The sequence below is a fragment of the Bos taurus genome, chromosome 2, assembly GCF_002263795.3.
Source record: "Bos taurus isolate L1 Dominette 01449 registration number 42190680 breed Hereford chromosome 2, ARS-UCD2.0, whole genome shotgun sequence".
Lineage (NCBI taxonomy): Eukaryota > Metazoa > Chordata > Mammalia > Artiodactyla > Bovidae > Bos > Bos taurus.
In genome coordinates this window covers 113,849,489-113,862,199 of record NC_037329.1, presented here as the reverse complement: position 1 = coordinate 113,862,199, position 12,711 = coordinate 113,849,489, and the positions used below count along the sequence as shown (strand labels likewise).

The 12,711-nt window shown below is 36.2% G+C and overlaps 1 protein-coding gene across 2 annotated transcripts in view; it reads right to left on the bottom strand.

Moving 5' to 3' along the window:
* Positions 1–5,399: 5,399 nt before the first annotated feature.
* The window catches only part of NYAP2 (neuronal tyrosine-phosphorylated phosphoinositide-3-kinase adaptor 2), a 321,871-nt gene continuing 314,559 nt past the window's right edge, over positions 5,400–12,711 (bottom strand). For both annotated transcript variants that reach the window (XM_059879087.1, XM_024981706.2), the window contains one exon: positions 5,400–10,824. In XM_059879087.1, coding sequence (XP_059735070.1) covers positions 10,597–10,824 — 228 coding nt within the window. In that variant the 3' untranslated portion in view covers positions 5,400–10,596. The remainder of the gene's footprint in view (positions 10,825–12,711) is intronic.

Here is a 12,711-nt window from a genome sequence, read left to right as displayed (position 1 = left end):
TACACAATTGTATGATCATATGAAACCATTGTTAGGCTTCTCCCAGCATCTTAGAATGGTTTTTATATAAGTATGTGTGGCCATAAAATTGACATCATTAGTTTCCCATTAAACCTATCTTTGGTGATCAACCTAACTATAATTTATTAAAATCTATTTGTGTTTACTTACCTCTTCTGTTGGATTTTCTTTTATTTGTTGCATATTTTCAAATGCTTGATGAGTCTTGGTTTTCTGCACATGCATTGGCTAATGAGAAGTGGGCCGACCAATTTAGGAAGGTGTCATGGATACCCTTTGTACTAGACCCATGTATTCCTAAATTCCACCTATGCCTTGATTCTTTGATATTGCAAGTGATATGTTTTACATCTTGCCTGGTGTACAAATTCCTCAGCACCTACATATCTGGCCCTTCCCCTCCCTGACCTCCTGTTCACTGTATTTGTGGCTGGTAGGGTTCCTCAACACATCAAAATCTTTTTATTTCAGAGGTTTGACAATCCCGCAAACACTATTCATTGTTTATATCTCACCTCACCTCTTTAGATTTAATTAATAATACATCTACAAAGCAGGAAGAAACAGCTATAAGGAGTCAACAGAAAATACTGAGTCAATAATCTTTGACCTTACCCTTTCCTTGCTTCTCTGTGCTCACTTTCATTTCTATGCCTTGATTCACTGTCTTGTTTCCCTTCCTAAACAGTTTTGATCAAGTTTCCCAAATGACTCTTTTGTAGACTCCTGATATAAATGTGAAAGAAAGCCACACATTCAGGAAAAAAAAAAAAAAAATGAGGTAAATTTCCTTAAAAATTCCTTCCTAGCCATCTTTGGGATAAATTGTACTTTTTCCAAAACTAAATAACACTACAAATGTTATTTTAAAAATTTACTGTATTCCTACTCTTGTGTTTTTCCCTTACAGACTCCTCATCCTCATGTCTAAGTTTATTGTTGCAGTTTACCATCCCTTTCATTTTCCATTTTTTTCAAGCCCAACCTTATTATTGACTGTTTCAATACTTGACAATAGAAACTTGTCTTTTTCTTACCCAGTGCATACAGTCTTTTGAATTTGAGATTGTTGATGGATGATGCTGGGGTCTGGGAAGCAAAAGGGCCTTATAGTTTGATACTGAAGCTGGAAGATTTCTGGAAACAAGTGAAATGGTTTGGAACCTGGACAAAGCGATTAGCATTGTAAACTAAGAGAAACCAAGAATTTTCTAGGGTATGACAAACATTTGGATGCTAGTCTTAGATAAAGTCTGGAGGATCCTCAAGCCAGCAGCCCATTTTGACATAATTATTATCAGAGATGTGTAATCATCTCCAAGTGGTCTCAGTAGTCTTTTTCTCTTCAGAAACTTTCCATTGTAAAAAAGCAAAGTGTGTATTTAGCAAGGAAGCAATATGTGTATATGTGTGGTCTCTAATACAGAGGTGTCAAACCCCAAGGCAATGAGGAGGGTGAGGCAAAAAAAGCCTTCCCTGGCATACATAGTATAATCCTATGGCCTCATAGCAGCTGCCTTTCCGCCTTTCAAATACTTCTGAATGTTGCCACATCTGAATACCATCTCAACACCACACCTTATAATTCTTGAGGTCTGAACAAGGGGGCTAACTTGGTGATTTAGTCCCTGAGTCCTGTCTGACTCTTGCAACCCCCTAGATTATAGCCCATCAGGCTCCTCTGTCCGTGGAATTTTCCCAGCAAGAATCCTGGAGTGGGTTGCCATTTCCTTCTCCAGGGGATCTTCCTGACCAGGGATCAAGCCTGGGTCTCCTGCATTGCAAGTGTATTCTTTATGGCTGAGCCAGCCAGGAAGCCACCAATTTAGTAAGACTAGTAATCATATCCATTGTGTAAACTCTAAGAGGAGTGGAGTTGTCCTTTATTCAGTACCAAATTCCCATCATTGCTTCAGTTTGCACAGGAGCACTCAAGAATAATTCCTTCAGGTCTTCCTTGGCGCTCCAGTGGTTAAGACTCCAAGCTTTCTCTGTAGGGTGCCTGGGTTCCATCCCTGATAAGGGAATTAAGATCCCCCTCATGCCAAGCGGTGTGCCAAAAAAATTATTTATTCAGTGAAAGAAGGCAAATATTTTAATATGCTAGCATTACACTTTAAATGTACTAAAACTTCTTAACTATATAACTAAAATAATAACAAAGTTTTTTTTTTTTCTATCTTAGTGTCATGAGTAGCATATTTCATGCATCTTTGTGAGGAAACGTGGCTGAAAAATCTGGAGGTGTCAGTGCCCAGTTCTTTCAAAACCGGGTGTGACTCTGTTCTTCTTTTCCCCCATCCCCTCCATTTTAAATGACATGACCCAGTGTCTTCCCTAAAGAAAGAGTAAGAAAATTTGGATGGATGCATTTCCTAAAACAAAGTACATCCTTAAGCCAATAAACCTTTTGTTGAATGGAACTGAGAAGGCACTTTGAAACATATCAAGAAACTTAACATAGTGTGGCCATAGTTACCCTAAGGAAAATGTACAGGCAAAACCCATTTAAGAGCCAATTTACTATTTGACCTTAGTGAACTCATTTGACTCTCCTTGCAGCCAGTTAAAAGATTGATATGAAATTATCAATAATGGCAAAAAAAAAAACACTATAGTCCTCTACACTGAGCCATAACTGTGAACTTTATTCCACTGTAGGGGAAAAGATGGCCTCTTTGATGTTAAAATAAATATATCGAAGTTAGATGAATTATTCCATTGTTGTTACACTTCCCAGGCGGCGCTAGTGGTAAAGGACCTGCCTGCCAATGTAGGAGACAGAAGAGACGTGGGTTCCATCCCTGGGTCAGGAAGGTCCCCTGGAGGAAGAAATGGCAACCCACTCCAGTTTTCTTGCCTGGAGAATCCCACAGACAGAGGAGCCTGGTGGGTTGTTGTCGATAGGGTCTCAAAGAGCCAGACACAACTGAAGTGAAGTAGCAGGCAACTAGTGTATAGCTTTTGTGTAATATTCAAAATGTGTTTGAATTTCTGCAAACAGTGAACAACAAACTGACACTAATTTAAATGAGAGGCTCTGTTGCCACGGCTTTGTTTTAGAATCAGATAAGCTTAGCCTGAATTTTCAGAATCTATAAATACTATCTGTATAAGTTGGGGCAAGTTCTACAAATTTCAACAAGTTTACCTAGAAAATAAATATAATCATAGAGCTGAGGTAGGAATTGAGCAAAACAAATTCATCAACAGTTCAGTTTCTACCATGAAGTATGTAATAATGTGTTGCTATTATAATTAATTATGAACTTTATTTTTTTTTCTGCCGCGTCAGTCGTGTCCGACTCTGTGCGACCCCATCGACGGCAGCCCACCAGGCTCCCCCATCCCTGGGATTCTCCAGGCAAGAACACTGGAGTGGGTTGCCATTTCCTTCTCCAATGCATGAAAGTGAAAAGTGAAAGTGAAGTCGATCAGTCGTGTCCGACTCTTTGCGACCCCATGGACTGCAGCCTACCAGGCTCCTCCATCCATGGGATTTTCCAGGCAAGAGTACTGGAGTGGGTTGCCAACCCTAACCCTAACCCTAACCCTAACCCTAACTTAGGGTATCATTGTATTCATTTTGTGAACTAAAATCATTTCTGGATACTTTTAATATCATGCCCTAATCTTTTATTTTTCCTCTTATAGTTGTCATATAGTTCCACCATATATCTTGCTGTGTTTTATGCTTTAATATGAACTTCTTTAATTTATAAAATAGCAATGCGGGGTTTAAATAAATGTGTAGGTGGATTGTTCAGTCTCTAAGTCATGTCCAACTCTTTGCAACCCTATGGAGTGCAGCACACCAGTCTTCACTGTCCTTCACTATCTATTAGAGTTTGCTCAAACTCATGTCCATTGAGTTGGTGATGCCATCCAACCATCTAATCTTCTGTGACCCTCTTCTTCTTTTGCCTTCACTCTTTCCCAGAATTAGGGTCTTTTCCAATGAGGTGGCTCTTCATATCAGGTGACCATAGTATTAGAGTTTCAGCTTAAGAATAATTTTTTCCTATGAATATTCAATATTCAATGAATGATTTCCTTTAGGATTGACTGGTTTGATCTCCTTGCTGCTCAAAGGATTCTCAAAAGTCTTCTCCAGCACCACAATTCGAAAGTGTCCATTCTTCTACTCTGAGATCACTGAGAACAATGAGTCTGAGGGAGAGCAGGGAGAACAGAAGAGAATTCAGAATATGGGGCACTTGTCATGAGCTGAGATGAATGGAAGTTGGAAGTGTTGACAGTGGAAAGTATGGTTAGTTATTTCTTGTTCAACCAAGAGGTAGTGTGCATAGAGAGCCTTTGAGTAGCTAGAGAAGTGGAAATGAAGAGTGAGAATAAATTAGATTCCTCTTAAGAATGAACATGGAAATAATTTGTGAGAAATTTTGAAATTATAATAAATTACTCTGAAATTCGATGTATAAGAGACGATGTAAGTAGTTGATTAAGTAACCATTAGAAACTATTAAAGGAGGCTGCTGTATGACAAATGCACATTTTTTATAAGTTTGCTGAACTCCAGAACCTTGTTTTATATATTTCAGACACTCAGTGGCACTTTAGTTATCAACACTTCAGTAACATTAAACATACTGACTTGCTCCCTATTTTGTTGTTATTGTTGTTTAGTCACTAAGTCATGTCTGACCCCATGGACTGCAGCATACCAGGCTTCCCTGTCCTTCACTGTCTCCCTGAATTTGCTCAAACTCATGTTTATTGAGTCGGTGATGCTATCCAACCATCTCATTCTCTGTTGCTCCCTTCTCCTCTTGCCTTTAATCTTTTCCAGCATCAGGGTCTTTTCCAATGAGGCAGGTCTTGTCCAATGAGTCAGCTCTTCAAATCAAGTGGCCAAAGTATTGGAGCTTCAGCTTTAGCATCAGTCCTTTTAATGACTATTCATGATTGATTTCTTGCTCCCTGTTTAAGCCAGATTAATTCTAGAAGTATGGCTGAACAAATGAGTGTGTTAAACATCTTTTAAATAAATGAATATCTTTTCTATGAATACCAGTCTAGGATTGCTGGATTTTTTTTTTTCCTTTAGTGCCTCCAGAACACTTTAGATACACACTGAATCATTTAATTGGAATTAGGAGCATATGAAAGAAAAAATGTAGTTTCCTCTTATTTACTGGATTGCCATTTGAAGCAGAAGCCAGAGGGTGACTAAGGACAATTGGGGGTCACATAACTAGGGTGAAAGCCTCAGTCTTCAATGACTCACTGGCAAGAGTCGTTTACCATACAATCTCACAGGCAACTGGAAACATGGAAAAATGTGTGCATTTTTCTTTAAAAGATTTCTTACTAATCTTATTTCTTGATGAATAAATACCAGCAACAACAAAGTCAACTAATTTAAACTATTGCTTTTATTATAATTACACGGGAGCACAAATAAATAAGCACAAAATATTGCAAAATATTGCCAATGCACTAAAGAAAACAATTTGTTTTCAAACAACATCTGGTTACTTCAGTAGTATCAAAGTACATTTATAATTACATATTACCTAAAAAATCAAGTACAAAAATTAAAAGAAATGAAAACATCAGTGTTTATATTAATATGTATATAGAAATGGCTAACAACACATGAGTAGAGAAATCTGTTACCTAATGCTTATTTGCACAACTTTTCAGGCACATACCTGACATTTTTAATGAGTTATGAAAAATGCAATATGACATTCAGATTTTTAAATACGGTAAACATGTGATGTTGGAATTGATGTTAAATGGTTTCTTTTAAAAACCCTGTCTTTTAAAAGCGTAGTGTCATTATCCACTAAAAAACATATTATTTGATATCATTTTTCTCAATAGCTATTTGTTTCAATTTCTTGAAAAGAGCAAGAAAGTAAACATACAACTGCTAAATACGTAAACACGTTTTTAGTGCAAGATAACAAGACCTGTGACTTTACTGTGCTTTGTCTTTTATAATCACAGTGCACTTCACACAAATTGCTACACTATAAATGTTAACCGAAGGAGTTCCAAACTGAAGAAGTGCATACTAAACATTTTCATATATATTATATACAGTATGTATACTGTATGTGGGTGTATACATGTGAAAATGTAAATGCTTTTAGGGTGGGCAAACCCAGTCATATTTGGGAATAATTGAAAACTTCAAGAAGATCTTCACATAGGTTTGGTTGAGATAAATCCAGCAATATAACTGTAAAGATGTTTTCCCTTAAATTTAAAACTTTATAATATTTAAAGGGAAATATACTCAGACATTTTTACCCAGGTAACACACATCTTGCTACAATGTCATTGACCCAAATATCAAAGGGTTTTAAACAAATCCAAACCCCCAGCTATAATGTTCAAAGTCCAACATGGCAAAATGGATTATTCTGTTACTGGTTTATATAGACAGCAGTACATATCCTATGTGTACACATAGAGGTTTACACATAAACATATTTTATATTTAGACATCAACTTTAGTATGTTTAGCATTTTATTTTGACTATACACTTGATCCGGGAAAAACATATAAACACATACATAAACACATAAGAGATGTCAAACACATATGATATTGTATATCTTCTTCAAAACTCTGTTGGAAACTACTAATGATTGTATAATGAAACTCCTTGAAGGCAGGGACCACATTTTTCTGAATGCTTAATGTCAAATGCTTTAGAAATGCTTTAAAATAGCTGATACATAAGTTGCTCAATAATGAACTGTTAAATGAATAATGGATTAATAGTAAATTGTTCACATTCCAGAGTTAGCTATAATTTTTCCCTTACAAGGAAGGTTCAGTGAGTTAAGCTTAAGTACATAAGTAGCATTTTTTGTTTGTTTGTTTCACTTCCATTTAAGTTTGGGATGCAATGAATGGTGAATTGCTTTTCTATTCTACTTCTACTTCTTTGCAAGGGTGAATTCCCTCTCATCTCAGATAATCTGCTGTTAATATCATACAAATGTTTCCTTAATTTTATAGGTAGCCATAATTAGCTTACAATTACTCTTCAATTTTAGGTAAGTAAGTCAACTTAACATAGAAGTAATATTGAAATTGCATTGTATGTGCATTGTTCTGATGTCTCATTTAATTAAAACAATAAAACAATAGAGTTGTTTAGTTTTATTAATTTGATCACCAAACTCGCTCATAAGAGTCAAACCCCTTTGGATATAAGGATGCGGCCTAAGCCAAAATGTAATAAGAAAAATGTTTCTCTCCAGAAAAATTGAAAGAAACCCGTTTGGGACCTTGGGGTCTCTGAAGTCCCAGTGTCACTGCTTTGAAAAGCAAAGTTGTATCTGGCTATATCCATTCAATTACCGTGTATCTGAATATGTACAGTCTTTAAAACTACACTATTTAATTTCTTAATATTTTGCATTGTTTCATTTTAACATCTATTTTGGGGGAGTGGGCATTACCTTTTCCACAAATCAATCAGTTTTCACTCCAAACTTGCTTCCATAGTACCAACACTAGGGGAGATCTTGGCAGTGTTTACCTAAGAACTAATCTACTGTTATACTTCAGAAAATGCTGGCTTCTGAGATTGGATAGAAAAGCAGGATTTGATATTTCCCTTCCATCAATTCTAAAGAAATGTGTGTCTTCTAAGAAGGTTTTCACATATAAAAGCATCTTGCTGACAGCCAATAAAGTTCTGTTTCTATAAAATTTGCTCTGAAACGATCATTTTTTATAGGGCTGAGCTTTCAACTGGTAACCATACAATGACATGATTTGTTCTTTGGCACTGCTAAAAAAAACCAAAATAGCATATGGAGTTTTATCACTCCATAGTGTTCTGGCTGTAGTTGGAATTTTTCATCATTTGACTAAATTCATAGGTATAACGGCCCTAAATGGCTACCATCAGAGAGTAAGTTTATCTTTCTTTTTTATCCTAATGACCTCTTTTTTTCCACATAAAGAAATGCTGCCCAAAAAGGAAATTAATTATATAATAGTTATTGCCACATAGGCTAAACTCCAGTGAAGAGTTTTATAGGTACCGAATATCATTTCTTAAGTTAAATATCAGTGAAGCTGCTTTTCCAGATCTTTCAGTTACTTCCCACTGAAGGCAAGATTTGGAGACAGTAAATGGAAATGGTTGCCTAAGGTCAGATTTTCAAACAAGCTACCTTCTCAGAAAATAACTTGCTTGAAAAGGGAGTGTATGAAACCTGGCAACAGCGTTCGTTTGGCAGAACAAATGGAAATGGCTGAACCCAACACAAATCATTTTGTTAACTATTTCCTTCTTGACAAGTGGCCAGCATTAAAAAATATCTTCTGCCTAATTCAGAGAGATATGGTAATGATGGGCATTTGAAAAACACACCTGTGTGTTTTACCCAAATGAAAATTTCAGGGGAATTATCCAGTTGTAACTAGGTCAAGCTTGACATATTCATATGACATACATGTATGTACGTGTATTAAGATCATCATAAAGATGCTAATCATTGATGGCTTACATATATCTAATTCATGGCCTTGAGTGTATGTGGTCATAATAACTTAAATCAGGATAATAATTTGAGTCATAAACACATTTAACGTCAATTCTGAGTTTTACCTTAACACATTTTCACCAGTCTTAGATTTGTACCCCATTGATTTTGGGGTTTGAAACATAATCGATAACTGGTGAAATATGACAGCAGGATCTATTTAAGCTACTTAAGATCTCTCCATGATTTCATGTACTAACTTGTGATTCTACTTTTGTTTTTTTCCACCTCAACGATGCAAGCAAAATTTAAAACATCAGTAAGCATTCTATGTATACAGTTCCCCCACCGAGTACTCATTCTTGTGTAGTGTACACACGCACACATAACAGATACACATGCTCCCACTCACCTTATTTCCCTTATTCTTTCAGAATTCTAGTTGGGCATCAAAATATACATTAATTATAAAATATTAAAAAATTATTTTATAACATTTCAAAGGCTTGAAAGAAACTATTACTGATAAAGCATTACCAGGTCTTTAGCAATATAGATTACAAAATTCCCCTACTTCCTGTTATATTTGGTTATATTGAGCAGCACTGTACTATTGCTGTCAAAACCCTTACAAGGAAAACCACTATGACAACAACTTCAAACACATACCTTTTCTCTCAGAAATATAATACTAAATTGATTGTTAAAGAAGAATCACATACTGTCCATTTTTTGGAAGCATAAATAGTAATTTAAATATACAAAATATATAGTTTCCTTTTTATTCCTCCATGGGGTTATTTATACTCAACAAGTTACTCTTAAAAGATATATATGATTTGTTTAACTTAAACTTTACCACCTCAAAAATTGAATCCACCCCATCTCCCATCCCCTGCATTTCCTGTTTCTTCCTTGAAATAAAATAAAATAAACAATTGGTCATAATTCTTTGGTCATGGTGTCATCATCGGTAAGAATGTGATGAACATGCACAAAAGATTAACCCCCCAAATAGGGTGATAACTCGTTGAAAAGTTAACATGAAATACTACTCCATTCAGGCATCTAGATTTTGAGAAAGCTTGGCATTTAGTGTACTGAAATATGCAAACTCATCTGATTGAATGTTAATTGATCATTTTCTAGGGGAAACAAACATACACGTGAAAAGTTACTCAAAAGTAGCGACTGCAGCAGCTCTAAAGCCACTGGTCTCACCTTGAAAGCAGTCGTGCTGTTTCGCCTTCTATTCCTTGTCCCTTCCATTGTCACAGTGAACCCTGGTCTCCTCCAATCAGATCAATGATGCAAGGACATGTGTCCCTAAAGTCATTTCTGAAAGAAATGTTTTCTGCTGGGATGTCCAAATATACCCTAGTAACTTTCTCTGGAGTCTGACTCACCATTGCTTAGTATAAACAAGACGACATTTGAGGAGAAATTCTTATAAAGCCAATGCGTCAAAAATATCGGTGTTGATGCAATGTGGATGTCCAAGTTCAGCATCACATTGGCATTCATTTCCCATCAAACCCTTAAAAAGGTACAAAGCAACAAACAGGTGTTCTTAACGATGTGATATTCAACTTCTACATTACTAGCACCAGATCATATATTATGTGATTGAACATAATTCATACATGAGCTAGTGTACAGAAACCAAATGTAGGAAGAAAGAAAAACATTTTAAATGCAAAAATTAATAATCAAAGGCATCAAGGGACATATAAAATAGATAACAAACCAGTTAATACCGAAATTGTATCATATAGTAAAACTCTTGGTATTTCTATCATTTATATATGTATAATGTGTATTATTTCAGGTGTCACCCATAAACTAGTAAAATATTTACATCTCAATATCTTCTGGATTCAAAATAATCCATGATAAATAAGTGTGCCTTAAATGCAAGGAAATACACGTTTTATCTTGAACTCGCCATGAATAGGCACAGCTTCCCGTGGGCTTTCCAGGGAACCACTGGCATTCCATTCTGACTGAGAAGATATGTAACAGTTACTTATCACATGACCGAGTTGACCTCCCTCTTCGTGTTAAGTAACGTGGAGCTCACGCCATCCTGCACAGTCATATGGCAGTATCCCAGAATACCGTTTGCTGTTTAGAATAGGGTGGAGGGCTGTACTTCTTTGCACCTGCATTCTTCTTCCAGCTGGGTAGGATAGGCATGCTATCCTGTTTGCAAAGCCCCTTTTCCGTTTTCTGTCTAGCTTTTATTTCCTTGCACAAGCAACGCTTTTTCTCAATCATCTCAAGCATTGTATGGTCTCCATGAAACCACTGCATGCATGCCACCTAGCAAAAAAGAAAGAGTGAATACAGAAAAAAAAAAATGGAAAGAAAGCAGATTTGTTTTGCACTGTGCTAGTAGTTGTTTTGAAAAATGTCAGCCGTTTCTATATTTTTGAAATTCTTACAAAGCAAAATTTAGGCATAGAAGTGCCAAAAAATTTGTACTTATATTATTAAACATTGAGATATTATGAAACAATAATTTAGGAGTGAATATTTTACCAATATGTTCTAAAACTCCATGCTATGGAAATAAAATCTGTAAAATTTTTAAGCCATTTGCCAAATATTTGGCTATTATTTTTATGTTGACTCCATTGTCTTATGCGTCTCAATATTCTAAGTTCAATTATTAGCATTACTTTCAAGAGAGATCTTATATGAATGTGATATGTTTTCATGAACATTTTTATTAGTGAATTAAAGGGAGGAGGGAGGAGGGTTCGGGATGGGGAACACATGTATACCTGTGGCGGATTCATTTTGATATTTGGCAAAACTAATACAATTATGTAAAGTTTAAAAATAAAATAAAATTGGAGAAAAAAAAATAAAAGTTAACATTTGTTTATAAATAGCATGGAATTTAGACTTTTAATCATTCTTCTACCAAAATGAATTTCAATGTACATCCAATGCTTGGAATATAAACACTTAAATAATTACTCTGCAAAGAAGTTTCACTATAATCTTGATGCTACAGAAAATGTTTAATTAGAATCATTGGTTTCTACAATCATACTGATCCAGATCCTGAATATTTTCAGAATTTCAAAGAACCAGATTCATCAGGTCAATTGGATATCAGGAGAAGATTTAGTGATGACTGTATATTGATACACATACATCTACTACAGGACAGGCAAACACTGCTCCCAAGTGTATGTGACTATGTCCTCCAGTAACTGTTCTTTAGCACAAAGCTAGCAGGTTGAATCTGTCACAGAATAGCAGTGTGATTGAGACAGAAATCCAGGATGGAGATGCTTACAGTTAATCATTTGAGCAAAGCTATTGTATGACTTGAGAGTTAAAACAGCTCACTTGGAGGCACTAAATTTAATGATACAATTTTAGGAAATAATTGACAAATATTTATAACACTTTTTCTGGGGCTTCCTGGTGGCTCAGTGGTAAAGAATATGCTTGCCAATGCAGGAGACATGGGTTTGATCCCTGGGTTGAGAAGATCCCCTGCAGAAGGAAATGGCAACCCACTCTAGTATTCTTGCCTGGGAAACATGAACAGAAGAGCCCATGGGTTGCAAAAGAGTCGGACATGATTTAGCCACTAAACAACATAATGCTCTATACCAAAACCCATTCTTAGTACTTTGCATAGTTTAATGCATTTATTCCTCACAATGACAGTGCTCTGGATTAAGTACTATTAATCACCCCATGTGCATGTTAGTTGCACAGTCATGTCCAACTATTGTGATCCCACAGACTGTAGCTCACCAGGTTCCTCTGTCTATGGAATTCTCCAGGCAAGAATCCTGGAATGTGTTGCCATTCCCTTCTCTAGGTGATCTTCCTGACCCAGAGACTGAACCCGGGTCTCCTGCGTTGCAGGCAGATTCTTGACCGTTTGAGCTATCAAGGAAGACCCTGTTATCCCATAATGAGTAAAATGAGACTTGGAGACATTTAGTAATGTGCCTAAGCTTACAGAACCAACAAATGACAGGGTCACATTTGAACCCACGAGTTTATCTCAGCACCTGTGCCCTTCAAACTACATGCTCCTGGTTCTGATGCATGTGAAACTGGAAAGGACTGAGATGAGTCAGTACAACACCCTCCAAGGATGGGTGAGGAAGCTAAGTTTCAAGAATTTATACATCTTGTCCAAACCAGGCAGGTTGGTTTTTAGTGAACAAGGCAAAA